General features: G+C 34.7%; 1 protein-coding gene across 1 annotated transcript in view; it reads right to left on the reverse strand.

Annotated features, from left to right (window-relative positions):
- The window catches only part of LOC115445040 (neural-cadherin), a 63,067-nt gene that overhangs the window by 33,174 nt on the left and 4,232 nt on the right, over positions 1–25,661 (reverse strand). The window contains 1 exon segment of the mRNA XM_037441724.1: positions 14,562–14,705. Coding sequence (XP_037297621.1) covers positions 14,562–14,705 — 144 coding nt within the window.

Here is a 25,661-nt window from a genome sequence, read left to right on the forward strand (position 1 = left end):
GAATCGAATACGAAATATTTCTCGAACGGAGCAGTATTATTTTATTTCATGGGTTTCCGAGTACATTATTTTCGGAATTCTTAGACACTAAGCCTTTTGCACTTATCCTTACATATATCTCTCGCGCTGTGGTTAAAGGGAAAAGTTGAAACGCGTGTTGGATTTGTACGACTAATTGTTTGATACAATCTGTATCATTTGATATATATAAATTAATTAAACGCTCAAAAAGTTATGCATACGACCTACTCCCGTCTAAACTTAATATATGGCATTTTATATGGATTCGGCACAACATATTTTACAGATGTTGCGCATATATTTCGCTTATGGGTCTATTGGCTCCCTCGACATTAAACCTTCTTGGAAATATCGTACAAACGGAAATGTGTTTAACGGATATGTATTGGAAAGCACGGATTCAATTTAACGAGTATTTTTATTTGACTTTATTACTTTTCAAAGTTAGGATTTAACAGGGCCGCTTCAATGGCTGTGATCCATCGTTTTTTCAATTTTGTATTGGTGAGTTAAACTCCTCGGAAAAGTCTTCAAACTCTCAAGTACTGTATTTGGTGCTTAAGAGACTGACTTAACAGACATAATAAATTGTATTGCTGTTAAACAGTGCACCATTCATAGACGAATCCAATAAAGAATTTATCCGTATTTTGTGATGTACTTTAATTTAATTTTTTTTACTTAGTTATACACAAAAAATGTATAAAACAAAAAGATTTGTAAAAAAATAAAATATTCGATTCGCTGAGGTTGAACGAGGCCGAGACTGCTGGCCACGCAGCTAATCGCGTTACACGGTCTACTTACGCGCGAATAAAGATTATTATAGGAATGGATTACGTTTGTAGTCATCTCTTTCCATAAAAGCTTATTACTTTACATCTCAAAATGTTTAATATATAAATATATGAACATTGGCGGCATAAATATCTATTTGGTAGAGTTTTATATAAAGTTTTGTACATGCATAGTTTTTATTGGTATAGGTATAAAATTTGGTTATTGGTAATCACGGGATGGAATTCAAATCCCTAATAGTGGGTATTCTAGTTGAACCTCTTCGTACCCCTTCGAGGTTAAAGTGTGAGTTTGTGTATTGATTTTAAATGATGACATACAATGCACAGTTACTTTGTCAGTCCAATCGCGGACTAATACGGCAAGGTAAATTGAGAGAAATTAAGAAGTTAGGAAAGAACCTTTGTTGTACCTCTGGCAAGTTAACTAGCTGAAGAAAAGGCATCAGAAAGGCTACCAACTCGGTGTCGTTTTTCTGTACAATAGTATGGATTTACTCCATCTATAACTAAAATATAACAGGACAACATAAAGCGTATGATACTGAGCAGTAACATGGAAACTAGATCAATGAAAATTATTACTTTAGAGTAGTTCCAATTTTACGACTACAAAGCGTAGCACCGTAGCAGCGTAGCAGACTTTTAACATGCTACGCCGTAGACTTGATATAATTTTATTGATTCGTCTTTTATCAGGCGGATTATTTAATCCATATACATATACATGTACGCCTTTAAAATTGTAGCATAATATCATTGTAATATATATCATATGTGATATAATAATACGGATCATATGTATGTATTGCAATCCGTATAAACTAACCTTTTATTTCTCAACTTTCCCATTAAGGAAGTTCTGTGCGAATTTGCTTTAAATTGTATTCACAGCATTAGTCTCGTTACTAGTTTGAATATCAGTTGCAAGCTGCAAAGAACTTAATCAGGGGAAAATGTAGGAGGCGCAAGGAATAAAGTGGCCTGGCAAGTTGGACAGCTTGACAGCGAAAGCTCGAGCGAGTGCCGCTGGCTCGAGGTGGAACGCTCTCGTTGCAAACAAAACTTGTTCGTTTACGTACCCGCGCAGTATTAACTAAGAAAGAATCAAAGTATTTGTAGCCAGCCGGCGAAACTTTCTCACTTAGTATAAACACGCGCGCAAATTCAAAATTAAGTTACAAACACTTCAAAAGGCCTGGCAACAAAATCATAACGCAATTTGTCAAGTGCCATGAGAGGCCGGCATTACGTTTGCACGACATTTTATCCCAAGTGTTCTTGGTGATACTTTTTTGGTTGCCGTTTATATTAAACTTGAATCAATATTCATCTCGTGCATAATTTGATTTTAAATATTAAATTTACCCAATTCCAACCAAGCGATCACTTTAATGAAAGCAAAAGTTCCATAATAACAAAATGTTACTCGCGTTTGATCTAAACATATAATGGCGGGCCTAGGGCTAAAGACGGTTCATGGCACGTCGTGTCTCGCTTCGTGCGGCCTTCCGACCCTGCTCCTTCTGCCACGCCCATACGAGATGCAACACGACGCTAGTTCGTGAGGTCACTGCATGTGAATCTTGACATCGTTATTTCACTTATAGCGATAAACCCCTTCAAGAAGTGTGGTATTTAATTATGAGGTGCAGCTTCCTCCTTACTGAAAATCTTTCATCGTCGCTCAAAAAATACGGTGTTTTTAATTATCCCAGCCTTAATTTTTTATTAAGAACACGTGTGTTTTATGTTCGGTATTTCAGAGGAATTTTTACATTGAATTCGGAATACATGGGGAGTTTTATCAAAAATTCCATTTCAGTGTTTTTAACTAACATCGCAGAAAGTTTTATACGTGGCTTAAGGTAAAATATATTGCCTAAAGCCTTCTTTGTCACATGTAATTATGTTTATTGTATAAAATACAGACTTAGTATACAAGTTATAAATATTCATAAGTAATTTAGATCCGTATTATATATCCACCTAAGGTCGAATATACATATTTATGAAATCATTCTTCTTACGTAACCCATTCTTAATCAAAGACGGATGGTCGCCATGAAATGAAGTGGAGCCCTGTCAGTTTTATTTTACAAATATACATGTTATATGGATACGCACTAAGAATTTAGATGCGTCTATCTTCTGTTATGATTTGTTTCCGACTTATATTGTTACACTACGCTAACTCAATCCGTAGTAGATTGGAATATTTATTCCTTTAACGCTTAAGCGACCAATTACTTATAATGAATTTAAATATAACTTTAAAAATACGCGCTTTTATCGAATCAAAGCCCGTTGTTCGAATCATACATGTGAGCCTAGATTTAAAAAGAAAAATTATTTTATGAAAATAAACCTACTGAAAATGAGAGTGTAACAGCATACATATCACCTACGTTGAATTATCATCTATTGACTGTTAAATAATTGACTGCTAGTGATAATCTTTTACCGGCTTGCTTTGTTTAAAATAATAAAATTTGTAACTCATTATACTGGCTAGCGTCAGTTATAATATAGTTTTTTGTGACGTCATTTATCAAGAAAACTCTCACAATTACGTATTTAAAACATAACATAAAATTTTACATCGCGTAAACTTCTCTACAAACGAAAATATCGTTACAATTATCGTTACACTGCTAAGTAACAGTTCATTAACTTCTTGATTGTATTACTTCAAATTAAAGTCAATAATGAGAGAAAATTTAGATCTTTAAGATCAATCTTTGAAGACAGCTTAGTAGATGATAGATATCCCCAAATAATGCAAGTTACATATATCTTAAAAAAAATAACTTGCATTTCGTACAGAAGAGTAGAGACTAAAGACGTTGTTCCTCGCCGTCCTACCTCTACAACATTAGAACTACTCTCAGCGATTCAGTGCCTATTCGCATCATGCAAAATGCTTGTAAACCTTTATCTAGTGTCTCTCTTGAGCCTCGCTGCGGGAAACTTGTTTCGGCACAATTCATATAATTTTGTTTTAAATATTTTTTTAACATTTTCTATAAACACAATGCTCTATTGTACAAAGATACTCAAATTATTCTATCCAAACAAATATTTTAATGAGGAAACAAAATTGTAGAATACACAAACATTTCACAATTAACAATAATTATTATAACCTTCGTTTTAATAAACAATTGTTAAATATTAACATTTTAGTCAAAATAAAGCTACAAAGTACAAAAGGAGAAAATATTCAGTGAGAAAGAATTGACCTCTAATTTATTTAAGGCGGCAATTATTAGGCAACGGGATGAGAGGCGGCGGATACCGGGAGGGAGGCGGGGTGTGTTGAGGGACGCGGCCTGACGAGCACTGATCATTTACGTCACGGCGAATTTGGCGAGACAATCACTCGGCGTGACGCTCTCGCGAGTCCAAACGCAAATGGAGGACTACTCCAGGCGAGAGATCCTTGATGTGTGACCTACATGTGCGCTGACCTGCACGTGTACTTAATAACCAAACCGCGTAATGAGTGAATGGGATAATAACATACATATTCATTTTCATTCAAGTGCGCGTAGTTATGCATATTTTGAATATATTCCGAACCTGGCGTTTCGTTTCGAATGTCATTTGGAAGATTTTCTGTAGACGACTTACGTGGCGATATCGTTGGGTAGTTGGGTGAACAGGTGATGGGTTCGGTCAAAGCATTAGGACTACCGTCATAACAAAAGAATTTGTATACGCTTACTGCACATTTTAGGTTAGGAAATATTAACTTGCGGCTTAGCCGGTATATTTACATGGTAAAACTCCATAAATATTTAAAGGCAACGCTCAAAACATACGAATGTTAAGAGGCGTAAGGAGTTTCTGGTTTTCGTTAATTTATACCGTTGTTAGCCGCGTTGACGTTGGTTTTATCATCCATTAGCAGCAGCGGTTGGAGTGCGACTCCACTGAATATAATCGCGCAAGTTAAAGATGAAAGCGCCAAAAGGCGTCCACAATTAAAGAGCGTTATTAATGTGTCGGGTGCAGAATTAATTAGAGAACCGCGCACGCCCGATACTAAATGTTGATTTATAACTATCATTCCGCCAGATACTAACAGCACGTCCGTATTCACTTGCAATTAGGTAGTTTGCACTTCAATTTGAATAAAACGATTAAGCTGTTACGTGTGTAGAAGACTCACTCGCACCCTAACCAAAAAACCTATTAGTCAGCGATTTAACTGTGTCCTGGCCCTTATGTGTTACTGTGTTTAAGGCCAACAATACACCTTTTATACGATTTTTTCTAATAATTCATGCTATACAAGGCCTAATATCTATTCAAACATAATGAAATATTCAATTCTATTAAATGACATATCTAAATTAATAAAAGTAACAACGTCCCGATGATAGTAACAATTTACTTTTATGTTGTGAATACAGAATCTTATTACAAATGACTTATTTAAAATAATAATAGCGCGTTTCTGATGTCGGTCTATCATTTCGTAATTTAATATATTTTTTAATATCATACTTAATAATAACAGTTCATGGCGCAAGTTTCGGGAAAACTAATTAAAATGTAAGAATACGTAAGAAACCAATAGAAGATTGCTTCTTTTCAAAGTCTCTTTGGAATTTGTTTTTTGTTCGGATTTTTGTAAAATGTATTTTCTCTCTCTTAGTATAGTTGTCTACACCCATGCGCTGCCATGGGGCGGGACTGCATGCTGTCAGCACCTCACTTACCAACACTTCCACTTCAGTATGCGAGACTGAACTTGTCAGTCAGTTTTCTGCCAGTGTTTAACATAATATGACGTGCTGAACGTTTAAAACACCCCTTGCTGTTGCAACATGAAGCTTTACAAGGCTGACCATGCTACATTATTTGCTATTGCACATAGTAGTTGAAGTCTGGATAATGTCAGACACAAAGAGAAGATAATAATATCCTATGTATGATTTGGGTTTGAACAACTAACAAAATCATAACAATAAAACTTCAGCGATTTATTGTTTTAAAATATAGTAAAATAACAATTCACGTAAAGAAAAGGTACAAATATAAATCTCCATTGGAAATGTAGTTATATCCCTATGTTAAGAAAGGAAAATATTGTATTTATGCCTCATATTTTTATACTCTTCCGGCATCTTCAGACACTTATCGCAGTAAACACGAAGCGGAAGTTTCAACACATTTCAGAATGGGCCTAAGAGACAAACAACTCAATATCCATTTCTCGTAGTAAATTAATGTTTTCGGCGGCTCACTTCAGTGCAATTTAATTTCAGATTGAAGCTTTTAAGAGCAGGTCGCAAAATTAATTTATAGGTCGGAATTCCCCGGAGATCAACTCGGCAATATAGATACTATGTGTGCGCACTCGCAAAAAGGTCCGAATTGAGATCAATGATGGGAATTAATGCGATTTCTGTAATCTTATTTCTGATAAATTTCATCATAAATGAGGCATATTTAACGACTAAAATTTGATCTTAGATACATCGACCAAATCACAAGAGAGTAGATAGTAACTTGCAAGACAGTATGACTAGCTACCTAGCGATCTCTGCGTATTTCAGTATTAAAGTATAAACTATCACTGACGTGTTTTTTATAAGTAAACTAACAATCTGCCCCGTCTTCGCTCGGGTAGCAGCGCATATATACCATTGGTTTCTGTCGAACAAAATATTAAATTGTACACATAGTCTTTCCTCCTGACTCACTTTATCCATAGGTGAAAACCGTATAAAAATCCGTAAGAGGTTTTTGAGTTTACTGCGTTTATCTCTCGTCAGTCAACATTCTATTGGACCCCACTCCACTCACCATCAAAAACAGTGGGGCCACCTACGCCGTCTACGTATGACACAAACAAAAAAGACTTTTTTATATAATATTATGTATTATGTAAGGATGTTCTAATTCACTGATATAAGTGGAAACGTTTTATTTTTCTGTAAGCATTACTGTTTTAAAAACCATTACCATAGTCTTCTTGTCTACGAGTCTGTTAAGATAAACATATTTTATGTTAACAAGCAATTACGATGAGTTCGCGTGTACCGCATGACGCGCGTTCGCTTTGTTCGTGATTTCACGTTTCTCTGTAGACCTTTATTAATTCTCTTATTAATTACATTATATGAAATAACTAAACTTATTAATGTTTATTTCATTCTGAGGTATTTTACGCGATTTCGTAATAAATATCTGAAAGAACAAATTGTAATTCATATTATATACAATTTATTAACCTCAAATTGATTAAATTTATCACTGGTATTGTTTATAAATGGAGGCATTGTTTATCATATTCCACAACTCATTGATGTACTTGGAATTAGATCATGGTTGTCAAGATCTGGGATCCGTTCTCAGGTCAGGCTACAAATTAATTTTTAAGTTTTCTGTTGGAAAAATATACTTGATATGCTCTGGATTCGAAATTTGCCTCGTCACATATTATAATTACGCGTAGATGTAATAATTGCACGCATTTTTATCTCTTCAGAAATAACTAGGCTCGATTAAATTTCATTGGTAGTAAAAACTGGTATATCCAGACTGACTCTATTACCGAAAGCCAATATTAAATTGTAGGATAATAAAATTTCGACATTGGTATCTAAATTTATAAAAACAAAAACAGCTATCAGAATTGACCCTATATTGGGCAAGATAAGGTTCCTGCAAGCCATCATACGCCGATATCGATTTAACATCCCAATTACACCAAGTGGTCTTCCTATCCAGCTCTGTTCGCATGATTACCACTTGTTCTACAAGCTACGAGGACAGATGCTCTGGACATTACTGACCGTATCTATGTCGTAAAAAATAAGAGCTCATGTTTATGATTAAATATACGCATAATTAATATGGTTTCTAATAAACCTGACATGACACTTACTGGTAATTAATATTAGTTGAAATTTATTACAAAAGTAAGAATTATTCTTGTTCCTTAAGATTACAAGTGTGAAGTACAAAACAAGTCCTTTCAGTAGTACTGCTCTTTTTTTTAATCTACGCACGTCTCACATAATGATCAGTTTACGTATTAATAAATTATTATTATAGGGCATGTAATAACACACGTCATTAGAAACATTCAGACGACTGTCGTAATAATGTCACTCACATGAACTAATATAAACATTTATTTTTGGGAAACGAACAGAATTATACATTATTTAATTTTAATTAAACAACTTAGTAAAATATCCGCCTAAATATAAAACAAAGAACACATAATACACGTAAATTAAACATCAAACTAACTGTACCATTATAATCAAAGTGAAAACCATGTTTGCGTATTTTTGGTTCCATAATTTCAGAATTGGGAGCGCCTACTTTAAGTTTAGCCATATTACGCTCTAGGCGAGAACTCGTTTAACCCCACCATTATCGGCCCCACGACAGATGTGGCCAACCCACTGCCACTTCAGCCGACATTTCTTCGACTCAAGCCAATTTTATCCGCCAAATACATTTCACGTGTCATATTATTAAAAAGTTAAGAGTGCACTATTACTAGATACCGTGGAATGCATTGAATTTACTTACGTTTTATATAAATCATAAAAATGAAATAAAAGATCAATTTCGCTAAAGTCTAATGTCCAATCAAGCATCCTACGTAATTCTGATAGCTATAAACAGCATTGTATGAACACTAAAACTAACTTCACAATTTGGTTTGATTGCAAATTGGAATTAGATAAATGGGCGGCTAAAGATCAACCCCTTTATTCCAACTGCAGCCAATCAATCGAGTAGTGGACGTAATCTCCTATTCTTTAAGTTAATGGGTGTAGTATAACCAACACACAAAATCTATTACAACGTGGACACCGGCAGTTACTTACAGACTTTCTGTTAAATGACGTGACTTATCTTCACTGTTAGCAATAGATATCGTTTATTTATCAAAGACATCTGTTTCTTAGAGTCGACGTTATCAAAATTATGTCGAAGCACTTTTTGGAAACTCATTTGAAGTCAAGATGCTGTTTTGACCTTTAACTTTGCCGAGAAATTTCCGATACAGGAACGATAAAACCGGCCGATATTGTCAATAACAACCGGCGTGTTGAATATAAATGTGCGCTGTAAATATAAGTAAGTGCAGAAACAAAGTTTATCTCGACTAATTGCTTTCCATCAGTACATGTATGGCGTACGCGAGGGGAACGACAACCGGCCGCGTATTCGCTTAACTATCGTAACGAGAACTGTAAGTTCCAAGAGCTCACCCAGATAAGCATTTCTGAAATTGTTTTCTTGATTAATTACTAAAGGAAGAGCCACAGACAGAGAATTATTTGAAGTTAACTCGAATTTTAAATTAATCACTAGAAGAATTTAATATCTGTCGATTGCAATCGCAGAGTGGCACGTTCAAATTAAATCGAGTCTGTATTGCTCGCGGGGACAAACGAAATGAAACATTACTGAAAGCTGGGCGTTGTAAAAACTACAAAGTTTGTTATTTGTCAGAATAGTACGGCCGAGTCTTTTGTATTCTCGACAGCAGCGAGTAATATGTTTGTAGGTGTATTTTGTCGCTTACGCTTAATTTCTTCAAGAAAGAGAAGCGAAAGCAGTTTAAACGCGGGATTGAATAAGGACGTCCCGGCGACATCTGTTAGAGACACTTGGAAATTTTAATACTGAGACGGCGGTGACAGCGCCCGCGGCAGCGCTGCAACCATCCCCCACAGTACGTAACGCGTAATACGAGAACTATAGTGCAACGTCATTTTACGCCTGTCTTGGCACGTGTCCGCTGTGCCACATTATAAATGCAATTTCAACACTTGCTGGATTATTTAATTTTTAGAACGCTGTGTTGGTGTCATTAAAGAAAGATTTATGGAGCGCAGGCAACGCGAGGTGAAAATAAACAACCACATGATATTTATATACTTCAACTTGCATATTCTTTGTGTGAATATTTCTATTTGAATAATTTTGCCATAATTTATATTTGTTGTTGACGTGATCACACATAAATCAAAAGTTCCAATGGCAAAATTGTATGTGAACATTTAAAATTAAATGAAAGTAGCTTAGCTTAAATGGAACTGGGCGGGTGGCGTTAGTCGTTTGTCTGCTGAGCTTTTGGCCTCGATTGCCACTTTATAGAACCCTAACATTGCTCGTAGGCGTCAAGATACACTGAAGGAGAGAAAGCGGGTTGAACTGGATTCATATAAACGTAACTGGTTCTCACTTTAGAGCAGGACAGGTGAATCTTGGAGAGGCTTTTTCTTAACATTATGACATTATAGGCTAATATAACAGAATGTTTAAACGAATACCTACTGTACAGTTTTCCAGCAAGGAATGTCGTTTATATTAAAGCTTATTAAAATTGCTCTGTTCTTCAGACATTCAATCTATTCGCAAGTTTTAACAGAAAGTTGTAGCAAAAAGTCTGTAACTGTTAAACTGTATACGACTGTTCGTTTAAGGTAAGTTGTTACTTATTACAAAGAAAAACTTTCAAACAGATATTACGATGACAATTAATAATGTCTACTATCATGTTGTTTAAGAACTAATTTATATCAAAATGTGTAAGGCGTTTTCAGCTAAATTATAATTATGAAATGCTACGTCATTTAAGTGATAATATGAATCTGCCTCCAATTACGTCATGAGACGCGAAGTCTAATAAGATGGCTATCTAAAAAGTACAATTAATCTCATTTTAACAAAAATATTTGAAGTGAAGCAGGACAGGAATAATAAAAGATTGAAAATTCTTTCCGAGCGGATGTTAGAGAGCACTTAAACGTTTGTAGGACCCACGTCTTGGTAAGTTTCGTACCCGACGAATAGAATTTATAACTTTAGCGAGACGAGATCTCGCTTGCTCTCTCATCAATTGTACCGCCTGTAGTTACTTAGAAAGTTATTTCGAGATTATTTTGTAACACATTTTATTAAAGGGTTTTATCGCTTAAATTTGAGGGGAACCGACTGAGCCCTAATTACTCCCTTAATTACTTTACGGCTCTGATTAAAACCACGCATTAGGACGTGCTTTGATGAAATATTCAAATAAAATATTATTGAGCGCACGTAGCTGTGTGAAACAAGGTAACAAGATGGGTTGCTGCATAAATAATGGGCTTGTATTCAAAGAACTTTGAAATTCAAAATATAATAGATGCCAATTTTAATGAAAGTGCAAACGGCCTACAGTCTTATAAGATATTACCCGACATTGTTTTTAGAGCATATTATACGAACTACTAACAACAATATACTATATTTTAATACGTATATGTCATTTACCCGCTGTCTACGAGTATTAAACCATCCTTCCTAAATGTTAAAGTTAGTACAATTGTGATGATTTATAATTCATTAATATAATGGTAGTCCGTTTGAGTGCTTTGTTTTGGAGCCGAGTGCTAAACTAGTTTCTTGATTAATGCCGTTCAGGCACTCCAGTTTGCTCTTGCAGTTTCTACAGCGTTTAGTCGGAGTTCAAAGACTTTCAGGTGCTCTTCAATCATACGCGCGCTGTACACTTTAAACCACGCGGGTTAAGACGCGATAAAAATATGCATTACTAATACTGTTCGAGTTTAGCTCAAAATAAATTTAATTATATTTAAAAAAAAAAATTTGGTTTTATGTCTGTAGTAGTCATGTTACTAACTGCCTAAATTAAATATGCGATGAGACCGAATTGAAGTTGTATTAAAAAGTTGTCGCGTATGTTTTGATAAATGTGAGTAAATGAATATTCCTCATGTATTCAAAATATTCGTCAAAGTTTATTTTAATTTAACTATTTTAATTTAGGTATCATACAACAGACTATTACATTTGGCATTTTCAAAAAAATATTAAACAGCGCCACAAAGTTCCGTTTAAATGCAATGAGAAGTTCTCATTTCGTTCGTTTGATACCTAAGCTCCACAATATATCAGTACAGGCCGTATCTTATATAGAAGGACTTATGTTGCCCGACAAAGTTTCCAGTAGAGATTGCTAAATATACCAAAGTAACATTGGTCTGCTGTTGATATACGCGTAATAACTTTTATACGTAGTGAGTGAAGCTTGAAGAAAAATACATAAACATGATGTTAGAGTCAACTAACTCTGCACGATTCTGTAACTCTGCTCTGGCTGGCGAAATTTCTAATAAATTTAATACTTCAATTCCGAAACTGGTTTCGTAATTCCTCTGGGTAAAATAAAACCTGGGTAGCTTTACGGAACACTTCATCATAACAGATCGTCGAACGCTCAATGAAGAAGGTAATTTTAAGCATTATACCTGCTTCCAGTTAATTATATTGGCGACTCTGAGAGAATTTGCGACAGTAATGTCATTATGAAAAGGTACAGGAAAGGTTGGGAGTTTAATAAGGCCCCGAGGTCGGGCCGAAGTATCGTACTGGAGGGAAAATTCTCCAACGTAATGTATCGTAGCAACAGTGCGGACTCATCGATCAAACGTAAGCGCTGGTGGGTAATGACATAACGTATATGCATGTGTTTATACGTCCTCGTGCTAGCGAAACTTTACGTGTGCCAAACTGGCTTTATGACTTCCGAGATACATATAATCTACACTGTATGTTAATCGAAGTTCAGCGAAATAAACCGCCACTTGACACTACATACAATATACGCAAACAAAGTTGGTTACGTCGCTTTATATAAAACAGGTCTCGGGGAGAATTATATATGTCCCAGAGAAAATCCTTTTCGGGCGTACACAAAACAGAGGTTACTTTTGTTGGGTACCGTAACGTACATCTGCTGAATTTATGTCTTTTATAATAATCTTTGAAATATCTTTTCTTGATAAAATATTACCTTTACATGTAATCCTTTATGTTTTTGTGTTCACAATAATCTTTTGCTGTACGTTTTTTTCACCAGTAATCCCATTTTCGAATATAATATCAGTCAAAAATTAAATTCGCCAAAACTTTTATTGAAATATCGTTTCTTTAATATGTCCTTTAAATATAATTAATTATAAACATGTCTACTTATACTTGGTTAGTAAGTGGTTTTGGAACAAAACTTTTAAGGACATAAATCGCATTTTATATATTGCACTTAGTACAAGCCGCTTGCAATATAGTAAAAACGATCACATCAACAATTTCTAGATCGCCTTAAGAGAAAACGGACAAAGCGTTAGCGACACAAAGCATTTGAACAATGGCTCGAGAAAACACACTCAGTTCAGAATGCTGCGCCAATACAAGCTTTTAGCTAAATTCATGAAATAAATTGATCCCAATTATTCCACGCTTGCTAAATTATAATTTAACGCGAAATAATTTACAAACGATCAATCATTACCATGTAAGTGCATCAGACATTGGAATAAATTATTAGTGCAGAGAAACACCAAATTTAATTGGAATAACAAATATTTTAATGACAGTTCAAATTTACGAAAGGAACTTAATTTTCCATATTATTACTCTAAAATTTTGAAGTTTTTTACATAATTTATTTACAGCTGTGTTTAATAAAGCCGGAACGTAATAATAGGTATTTAATATTTTATTTTAATTATCCATTTTAGCGAGTGCAATGATGCTGAATCGAGTATTCGGTTCATTGGATGGAAAATAAAATATAACATAGAAATTTTAATATGTTTTGGATGTGTTATAAATATGAAATTTTCTATATAATTTCTGGAAATGAAGGTGGAACCCAAAATCAATAATTTATGTTATTGAATGTAAACGCCCAAAGGGAAATTTTATTATCGATGTAACACGTAACTGCTACATTTTTCTCTTTGTGGCTATAATATTTATTTGATTACCATTCGTCTGTACGACGAATAACGAATTTTGCAATATTCTTCGTGAAAATAGAACAATGCCCGCTTCGAGTACGCAGCTTACGATACAACTATTTTAGCTCAGGATTAAATCCTTTTAGTTTGTTTTCATCCGAATATTTGACCTTTAATCGGGGTAAAACCAAATTGGTTCCCGTAATAAAAACATCAGAAGTTATAATTAAGGTAACCTGTTCGATGACATTTTATATATTTTAAATCATAAAATCTTTTATTTACGCGCAGTCGAAGGCACATTAACTTACTTCAGAATTACCGTTGGAACAAATGAAACGATTGTCAGTTATTCGATTTTAAACACAAGTTTTCAATATGAACGAAAACAACAGCTCATTATTGTTCATATAATATTGTCAGTAAATTTCATGGATATATTGTATATACAATTTGATGTAAAATTAAACCGAATTTAAATGTGACTGAACCTAACATAACATTTATTAGAGGGATCCGAACAAAAGTAGTTTCTATTGATTTAATACGTAACTGAGGGACTTTGCGTTACAATTTCAATGTGAACTAATATTGTTTTTAGTCTTTGACCCGACTTTTTTCTACAACAATCTCAACGTTTTTATAAATATAAATTAGATTCTTTCAAAAAAGATAGTACTTGAAAAAGGTACAAATACGATCCATAACCACAAGCCCTTTATCAATTACTTAGTAAGTATAATTGACTTTGTAATCGAGAAGATTTCATAGAGGACTTCAAGATATCGCAATTCCTTCCCTATATGAATGTTCGACTTTGATTTAGAAACCAACCATCAAATATTCGGGCAGTGTGCCGTCTCTTGAGATTGCTCGCTTGTTTGTGATACCCAATATAAATATGTAAGCGTCCGATACGTGACAAAGTGAAAGTGTACAAATATGTACTTACATTCGTCGTGGTCTTTGGCGGTGACGGTGAGAACAGTGTGTTGTATGTCCTCATTCTCGTCGACCTCAGCCTCGTACAACTCTTTGTCGAAGTAGGGCGGGTTGTCATTTTTGTCAGCGATCCCGATGCGGATGAATTTTGTCACTGGAAAAAATACGAATTGTTTTAATGGAATTTTATCGATATTAGAACATAGAAGGAAAAAATACGGTTCGTGTTTAGAAATTAGGTTTTTTGAATGTGTGATGTAATTTTGATTTATAATAGACGACTGCGATCGATTTTTGATTGTAAGTGGAACGTCAAAGGAATTTCGGTGTGTCATCGATGTCTAAAGGAAACAACGGAAGCAGTATGTTTTGAGCCTGTGGCAATCACTCTTACTACACAAAACATATCGTAAACCTGCCACTTTCCATCAGTTTCTGTCAGACAGTCTGCCGCTTCGGTATAGACGGTCCTTTCATGCTATAGACAAAATTGGCTACGGGTATATTTCTTATATCGTGGTAATGGTATTAAATACCTAATACCTTTATTCTAAACCGCATTTAATTTTAGAATGCATATCGTACATGTTTATAAAATAAAATTATGACTCAGATTTAGTAGACTGTATAGAGCTCCATTTGGCTTTATTTTACGAGCTAATTGTTTTGTTACAACCAGGGCTTCAATGGCATAATTATTATATTTGAATATTTGTATAAAATAAATTTACAATTGTGAGTTCCCATAGAAATCAAATCTTCACCCAAAAAGTAATTCGAAGAAACTGAGAAACAAAGATTAGACAGATACTTCTAATACCTACTTACGAAACTGCCTTACTCTTCGAATAAGTACCAATATAATAAATTTGAGAAATCAGCTTATTCCATATCAAAAGGTTTAAACTTTATATTTGTTAAGAAATTTAAAAAAAACATTAAATGGCATGTGTAATATTCCACTGAGAATAAAGAGCATATTATAGTATGCATAAAAATGCTGGAGATATGCAAATTACATTCCTAAACGCGCTGTCACTTTAACAAAAAAAATAAGGATAGTTAGCTTATCATACCTGCACCACTAGTCATTTTAAAATACCGAGTATTAGTAGATACTCGGTAGATTAGTAGATTTACATAATGTGTGAGAGTCCGCCTGGGTAGGTACCACCACAATATCTACTTCTGCCGCCAAGCAGCAGTGTGTACTGTGTGTGTAGTCACTATTGTGTTCCGGTTTGAAGGACATTGTAGCCAATGTAAACACTGGACATAATAAGACTTAACAATCTCGTATCTTACGATGGCGAGCGCATTGGAGTGCCAAGCAGTGCTTTGTAACTCAAGGTGTTGGATGGTGTTTCTACTGTTTATGAGCGGCCGTATCGCTTACCATCAGACGAACGGCAGACTCGTCTCGTCATTCAAAGCAATAAAAAAAAAGATACTCGATGACAACATTTGAAAACTAAGGCGCTCGTGCTACATTTTGGTTGGTTTAGTCATTTTCTTAAAACATTCTTTTAGCTAGCTTAATTGGTCGACGGCAAATGTGCTTTAATCAGAATTCCCTTGAGGAATCGCATCTAAAAAATCTAGGCGGAATTGCTTTTGTTTGAGCCGCACTGTAACAATGATAAATTAGCAGCCCTCTGGGTGCAATGTCCGCCGGCTTTATTATCGTACATACGGACGCTTTTAAACTGAACTATTGTATTTTAATCTCTACGCCTGTTGACATAAAGCTGTTGAACGCAATACCAACAGTAAATTCTATCGTGGCTGTGCGCCTACTTTTAACATTCCGCTTATCTGTAATGAATTGGTAACGCGAAATACGTACAAAACATGAAATCGAATTACGAAGTGAACAACATTTAACATCATAAATTCTGTATTTTATGAATTTTTTTGATTCGTAGAACATGATTTGGCCGAGATTGGATTTGCGTCCGACGTGGCTATTGGCATTCCGCTTATCGCGATCATCGTGGAGAAATATCATTTGCGCAATGTCGGTGCAATCGATGCATCTATTTCTAACCTTTCGAAGGACTAAGCGCCATATTAACTATACATGATCTATTGCCTACAACTACAAAATACAAGTGTGTGCAAGTTACGACTAACAAAACATAACTCAACGCAATGTTTACGACTAAAGTGTTCCATGAAACCGGTTTACTTATCCCATTATATTTCGATTAAGTGTCCGGAAACATTCTGAAATATATCCCACATTAGTCCGAAGGCGTGGTTTTTTCCTTGTATTTTGCGCTTAAAGTTTGAAAGTAAAGATGTATTGGGCGACCATAAAAACTAATCAGAGACGTTAAGAGCCGGCAAACGATGCCGGCGGTGAGTTTTTGACAAACACGCGAGGGGTGGCTGCCAAAACTTGGCCGGGACAATTTTGTTAGTGAACTTTACTGTCAACGCTCGTATAAAATCAAGTTGCTCAACTGGTAATTAAATAACCACGGCCGATGAAATCCACGCTACTAATTATTGTTTACAGCAAAATATAGAAACAGCGGGCCATCAAAATCTTTAACTTGTAACACGTTTAGCGAGTAACTAACACGTTCATAACTCGTTTATTATATCGCAACAATATTTCATTTATATTTCTTATAACTGAGCAACTAAATATTTAATTTAAAACAAGTTTAACATAATATTATTACACAGATTTGGCCGTACATAAATGTAAATCCAAAAGGTCGCACCGGGGGACTAATTCACAACTTTACGGCTATATATGTACGCCCCGACGAAAGTATAGCGGGAACATAATAAACCCATTCGAATATTAAAACATAACAGATTCGACAATTTTAGGACTAAAAACACTAACTGTAGGCAAACAGGTAATTGAAATTTCTCATCAGGCTATCTCCGTAGGTGTTTGATCAATCACACAGGTTTCAACATTAGTATTCCCCTTGCGCGGCAATCAAATACAGCGCTACAGGGCCGTAACGAGCTACGTAACAAACTACATCCGGCCTTCGCAATACCTATAAATACATTAGGGAGCGGCACGCCTGTGCCCATCGCCGTAATTTACCCTAATACCTGTCAAAATAATGATCTTACATTTTTTTTATCGTGAGGAAAATAAAACTCCAACTAACTAGCAAAATTATAATACTTTCCCGCAGCGAATTTCGTTTTCAATGTTTTTATTAAAGATAAACGGAATGGATTTACTAAATGTAAAAAAATCTAGTTATACGACGCAATCTTGGCAAGTTTGCTAATAATAAAATTCTCTATAGAGACGCAAAAGGTTGCCACGTGCCTTTGGCTATGGAACTGAGAGAAAGGTCGAACACTCCTCCCCGATAGTTATTATGTACACAGGCATACACCCATTTACGTACAATTACTTGTAGTAATATACACGGATACCAGATGCCTGTGAATTACTGACTAATACGGTGTTGAATAAATTATTTCTATTATAAGTATCTATATAAATCGTCAAATTATGTACGCGTAACTAGTTTCTTCAACTTAGTCCGAAGACATGGAAGATTAATGGACTCGTTTAATAAATAATCTCAAAAAAACATCTCTCGAGCGAGAATTAATGATACTACCATAAATCGAGAAGTTAAACTAAAGGCTTGGATTACATAAATACTTTAAAAATTAGGCCACGAGTCGGCTTTTGCTGCAAGCACGCGATGTTCGTCGTAGTTTACCGAATGTCTATCTTTTCAGATAAACCCGGTCAGGCTGGAGCAGGCGCAAGCGTGACTTTGCGCCTTCGTGTCGAATCCGTAAAATCCTACGTCCCTTTAGTGATCGTCTTATCAGATATCCTACGGACTACTTCCGAAGATAAATGGGGATTGTTTCTTTTCTGTGAAAGCGATTGAAAAACCAATGTTGGACTTGGAAAATATATTCTGTTATTCAATTGAGGCCCGTATCAAACGGCTGGAACCATCCTTCAACGTGCCATGTATCTGTATGTACGTTGCCGTCTATTTCCCACAAGACACCGGACAGAGGTGTGGTCGTGAATAAATTTGATACAAGCATCGTATATACACACGAGTATATCACTATTACTCATATAATACCGTAGAGATACTCATATTATTTCGTTGAATATCACATTACTGTAACTAAGGTGTTTATATTTTCTATTTGAAATAAGTCATGGATGATACCACTATAACTCTACCAATCAGTATGTCAACATAGTATTCAAAAAACAGCTTATTGACACACGCTGCGCTACACAGCCGATGCAAACATTCATTACATACAGCCCAGTTTCAATTATTACAGGAGGTACGAAGTGCGAGCTTTTTGCTAGGCTTTTCAGCGATTCAACGATTCGCTTTTTGCGTTAAACGGTGTGTATCGTAATGGTCTCGGAAACAATAACGTACGAGCGGTATAGGTTTGCAATTTTGCACATGACGTATATCCACTTGTTATATACAATTATATGAAACTAAAGCCCCACTTGATTGGTCACGTTGATTGAATGCATATTTATTTGAGTGGAAGCGTTAGAACTATTGTTGCAATTAGATCTGTTTAGCACGTGAGGTGCGTGCCACTTTCTCAGTTTAGATATGTATAGTATATAGGTGAGAAAGGTATCTTTGTAATTCACTGCAACTCACACCAGTGTTAACCGCTCGTTAGTGCGTAGCATAACTCCCAAAATGGAACAGTATTAAAGTTTTAATGGAAGAGACAATTTCTTAATTGAATTGATTGACGAGTTACGCCTTGTTTGTCGAGCTCTTCATGCAATTTAGTAAAACTTTACGTCCTGCGCGTAGTCACAGAAAACACTACTACATAAAATACTTTTCGGAGATCGTTTAAATCATTAGGGACCAATATTTTTATACTCAACAATTTATTTTTTTTTGAAATATGTTTATACATCTACATTGCACGCAATTAACTTTTTGAAGAACTACTATATGCAGAATATTTACAAACATTTTCAGTAAACAATTCGGTCTTTCAATATTTGAACAAACAACAAAGAAATTATCAATTTATAAATAAATTATGGATGTTGACATTCAAAATCACCAAACACTATAGACGAATATAACAAATTGTATGTTGATTTCCCTGAGGAAATCGAGCCACTGCTTGCGATGGTCACGGTCGTTTTAGATATGCCACAACGTTCCGTTCTTAGATGTGATCTTACTGTGATTCGGGGCTCTGCAGATTGACCGATACAAAGGTGAACAAGGAAACAATACAAAATGATCATTCGTAATCCCGCATGCTCCAAAATAAAGGAAGGTAGATAAAACTAAACTCTTTCGTCCAGTGTTCGATTCAGCGCAATATAAGTTTATATAAATAGGAAAACTTTTATTAACTTACGTGTCCTCGCTAAGCTAAAGTACAAACTTAAAATATCTTAAAATGTCACAATCGTAAAAGAAAAAGAAACAATTCAATATTTCTTCACGAAAGAAAAAACAATTTCCTGGAACGCCATACCTCACAGGCAGTTGGCAATCGAATAATATTCAGATGAGGAGCGAAGGATATGAAAAACGTTACGGATTTTTTGGAGTAGTAATGCTCGAGGCGCCTCTCAAAAGGGTTGTAATGATAATATAACTGCTGCCGAGATTGATATTGCAGCGGACAATGTACCACAGAAATATCCTTAGGGCGCCAGGCGTAATAAAAACCTGGCTATACATTCTTTTATTGCAGTCGATCTACGCACGCATTGAATGTCCTGAGGACTTTACAAAGTGACATTAACTATAAAATGAAAAAGTGTGGAACTTGCGTCATACAAAATGAGAGGGGACATATTTATAACCCATCTTTAATGCTTCAGACAAATTGTGGCTCTCAAAAGTTGTCTGAGTACGCTTTAACTCGTCCCATGGGTGGAATTTTTTGAGACGAATTGATGTCCCAAACCCGAGCAGTTATGGATGCCGGCGTCTTCAATTTATTGTTGACATGTGAAAGAACCGTTGTGGCCGTTTCACCAATACATAATTTATGATTTATAGTTGATGACATTTATCATTTTTAAACGAATCCTTTATGCGCAGAATATGTATCTTTGCTAAAATGTACCTATTATACAAGTAAACACACCGACAATTAGATAAAATAGTGGCATTCCTTCCTTTAATTTTTCGTGCTAAGGAAACTTAAACGCTCTAACTAATCACGGTATGTAATACGTAATTATAAAGGATATAATTTGTATAATTAATATTCAACGTAGCGCATACACGCTATCATCGAGGAACATTTATCAATCCGTTCATAGAATTAATTTCTGGGTGGAAGTTTACTGAGCCGCAACAATTCGTCCCGCTGGATCCAAGTCTAACAACAGCTTCCTAAGTTCAAGGAAATTGATAAATCCAATTACATCGCACAAACTATGTTTATAAATCTATCTGTTACTTGATTTATTCTGTCATTTCAAATATTGTAGCGGACATGGAAGGTAAGCTGCGTCCGTAGAAAACAAGGTGGTGTGAGAACGCCGCGCCGCCGCAACCGAATGGGCGCCCGTAAAAAACGGTGCAGTATGGGCGCGTGCTACCGACGCGACACCCTCTTGACACGTTTCCATAATGATGAATCACTAGATTGCAGTTATTAACGCATTTATATGGAATAATTGCTCCCCACGTACAATTATATTGAATTATAAAGGCAATAAAATGTTTAACTGTAATAATTATTTCGATTTGTTATTTTAACATTATAACAGTTTTGTGCACATGAGCGCGTAGGTAGCTCGCATTTATTTTACTTCTATAAAATTAAAAATTAAATTATTGACGTACTAAAATTATAATACCACCGGTTTCCCTTTTTGTATAATTAGTGAAAACCATTAAAATTTATATTTAATCTTTGTAAAAAAAGAAAAGTAAACCCGTGCTTCATAAAGTTGCCTACCTTTTTTCAAACAAGCAAATGAAAATTAAATATTTTTGTGCCACCGACTTGCTCAGTTTTCCTTGAATTTAAATCATATAATCTTGAAAATATAAGCAAAATGGAGCGAAACTAAACAAAAGAAAGAAAAAGAGGCGTAAACAGCGGATTTTAGCAAAATGCTTAGATTTCCATGACACGATCTTATTAAATTTAATTTTATAATTTACGACTTTTTATTACGCCCCATTTTTTATTACTTTTTAATAGTACCGTTGAGAATCCTTTGCAAGAGGCGAGTTAGATCTACCCGAGCCAACACCAACGGTAAAGTATTTAATTGATTAATTTCAAGATTTTGCTGAAGTTTCAATAGGCATGTTTAATTAGATAAAAGATTAGCAACGTCTCAGTCATTAAGCATATTGTTAAATAAAATAGTAACAAAATTGATTAATTTAATCGGTTTGGGATTTAAACAAAGACAAGTAAATATTTTACGATTTTATGCGCTCTTTGAAAGCGACTTGAGAGTTTGAGACCAGTTTTATGGGATAGTAATAAGAAAATTGACAGTAAATATTAAACAAGGTCCGAATTAATGTATAGATTAACAAAAACGTTTTCCATAATATAATTATTCATACACATATATTTTTGTCTTTATCCGCGTATTCATTTATTTAAGGTTAGTATTGACATAATAAAGGCGAAATGCCACTGCGATACTCATCGCGTAATCCCAACAATCATGAAATAACTACTCCACAAAGTTAGGCAGGTAGCCCTCACCAAGAAAGGATTTTACGAAAATATATCTCTGGGTGAAATAAGGGTCGACAGGTTATGTGGAAATCAATAACCATTAAGGATAGAGAAATCACAAGTCTCAATAATATGTTCACATTTATGAGTATGTCTTTAGTTGTAATTGAATGACGGGACGAGCACGCCGCTTGCCTGATGATACACCATATATACGTCCATAAAAAGTAACATACAGAACTTGAATTACAAAGTACTTCATGGCGTTCTACTAATTTCGTCACCCCGAGACATAAAATGTTAGTCTCATGATGCCCAGTAACTTCGCTGGTTACAAGACCCTTCAAACCCGAACACAACAATGCATGCACATTAATGTTTGGCGGTAGAAATAAACATTGCGTCAGTACCTACCCAGGCGGTCCTAAGGACACAAAAGACCTATCACTACTATAAGTATGATGCTGGATATACATATATACTTAGCTAATATTAACATTGATTAAACGGGAACAAGGTAATTGCAAATGTTATTAGTAATTCGTGCTCGGTGACTGCGATAACGGAGGCCTTAATAACTAGACTAGTTAGGTCAACGGCAAAGCATAGAAATTTGTATGCCCCTCGTAACGTACGTCCTTAAAATAATGAAACTGCAGAAAGAAGCTTGTGACACAGATCAACCGTTTGTAGTGTCTACACGGAGAACAAAGAATTTCTTTTAAGTCCAAACACACTGCCTATTTAAACTTAATAAAATATACACCGGAATACTTAGTGTAGTGGTAACGTAAGCTATACAACTAGAGACCCTGGAGTCGAATTCCAGGACAGGCAACTTTTGTGACAGTTTCTGACACAGGTCACGTCAGTAAGTTAATTTTTGCAATATTTTTCAAATAAGCTGTGCCGCCTTCACATTGAAATAGGGGCAGGAGGAAAAAGAAAAAAACACGGAAGGAAAATTAATTGTTTTTGCTATTTTTAAGTTTTGCTCGCCTTCAAGACCTTTGAGATATATTTTAATTGCCCCCGCGTTAGTCGTCAAACAAGAGGCCAATTAAGCGTTCAGTTTGCCGCTTAAGAAATGAAAGACTGTATTTATTGGTGTGAAGTGTGAACCCCATGGCAGTGGGCAGAAGTGATTCTTATTGAGGTCACCGAGTTTTTGCCGCGATCTGTATGTATTAAGTAAAATATCGGCAATAGAGCCACGGTTTCACGGTAGAGCCGTCCTTGCACTTAAACTGAGTGAACTTTACAAGAGAATGGAAATGTGATATAAAATTGCGATGATGCATACTAATAAAATGTAGAGAGCTAATAAACTCGCTTTCAGTGGGTTAACAATGAACAATGCTTTCTATATAGGTATTACGTTCTCCTTAATTAAATATTTTTCATATAATTGTTTTAAAATAGTATGAGTATAAAAGCAACGAATGTATATAAACAATATATATTATTGATATGTATAATATTATCTTCACTATTTGTGGAAAAACCCCGTATGCATAAGTTGACAGGTCATCAATAAAAGTCCAAATATTTCATACTCCACACATATATTTTTACGGCCATTACTTCAGACTCATTTATTAGGTATTCATAAGAAAATCGTCTATTTGTTTGTATGGGATATGAGAAATACGATCACAACATAATCACGGATAATGGTCTGGAATTGTTTACTTATAGCATTAAGAATCATTGTTATACATAAGTACACACCAAACAGAGATATAAAATATATATTGTATCGTTCATGATGTACGTATCCAAACATTTTACTGATATATTTCGCTCGTTATAATGTTATATATTTTGTTGTTATCCACTCTTATAAAAACATTGGTTTCATTTGAATGTCGTTAAATTATCTTTAAGGCTTCAAAGCTAAAATAACCTAGATGTGGGCTTCTCTTAAGAATACTTAGCATTATAATACGTTATTTCATAAGAAAGGTCGGCCCATATTGTAACATGAAATTATATGCGGGCTTCCTAAGCCTATTAGGTGCGTTTGTTAACATTGAATAATTTCCTAATAAAAACAAATATAAACTCTTAACCTTAAGGTACAAACTGTCTTGACAGTATGAGCAACTACTTAAAAACTGTTTCAGAATGCTGTAATTTAGCCCTTATAAGCATGGACACGGAACTTTCTATATAATATATGTAGGTTAGTTAAAACAGAAATGTAAATTTACAACCGGATATAACAGATAATAAATAAATAAATTCTTTATTTCCATCAGTAAGATGAACAAACACTCGGATAAAAGCACATAACAATTTAGCAATAAAATATTACGATAAAGTATTAGTCTAACAAAATTTTCGTAGTAAGTACTTTAATGATAGTTAGAATTTTTAATTATAATCAAACTGAGCTCATCACGGCTTATTATAAGAGGTGAAAACCGCGAGTTAAACCACAGCCACAATTTAGAATATTACAGATCGTACGCATTTTACAAATAGAACCATCTCGTTAGTATGAAGTGAACGTTCACATTCAATAGGACGCATTAGCAGTGGGTTTGGATGATCGCGGATTGGCCGATTGTGTCGGCATTATGTCGATTAGATTTGCAACATACACCGACCTCGTCGATTGAGTTATTGTCTCATCAACATGTCTGTAAAGCTGGCACACGTGTATCGGGTTTATCGCAACGCTGAATAGACAACGGGTTATCGATGAATCAAAAATAATGAAAGGGTTCATCGAGTTATGTTAAGTAAAAAGTAAATAATGAATCTAAAGGGTCACAACTAAATAATATTAGTTATACCTAAGTATCTAAGTACATATATTTATTATTTATCTGTGAATAATTTTCTTCACATTACCAACAATTTGTTTACAGTACAAGGTACCAAGGTACCTAGAAATGTTTGCAATTTAAGTGATTGTTATCTGAATCAAGATAATTATTTAACCTGGTCAATAAGCTGTCATTAATTAGTAACAGAAAATATAACCGGACTTTTTTATGTATTTTTTTTTTACTTTTGTTTATTAAAATGATTTAGTTATGGGAATTGTCAATTATGATTAGTATATTCTCGAATAACATTTGTTTACTCGTGCTTTTGTTTGTCCTTGTTACGTTGAAATGAATTGTTGTGTTATTTTGCGCGGAATTACGGTTACTAAAAATAATATGTGCTAATTTCAAACCGAATAATTTAAATCTTTTGATTAAGGGGAGGGTCGCAAAAGCTATGTTTTTAATATACTTTCATCTTTCTTAAAATATTGCTAGTTTTTACACACCAAAAAAAAATTACAAAAGTTTTATATTAACCAAGTATTATTACATCTGCATTTCTGTAATAATTATCCATACATTACCAAAAGTTATTTTATATAAACAAATTTATGCTACATACGAAATAAAATACAGTCTAA

The sequence above is a fragment of the Manduca sexta genome, chromosome 23, assembly GCF_014839805.1.
Source record: "Manduca sexta isolate Smith_Timp_Sample1 chromosome 23, JHU_Msex_v1.0, whole genome shotgun sequence".
In the NCBI taxonomy this organism is placed as follows: domain Eukaryota; kingdom Metazoa; phylum Arthropoda; class Insecta; order Lepidoptera; family Sphingidae; genus Manduca; species Manduca sexta.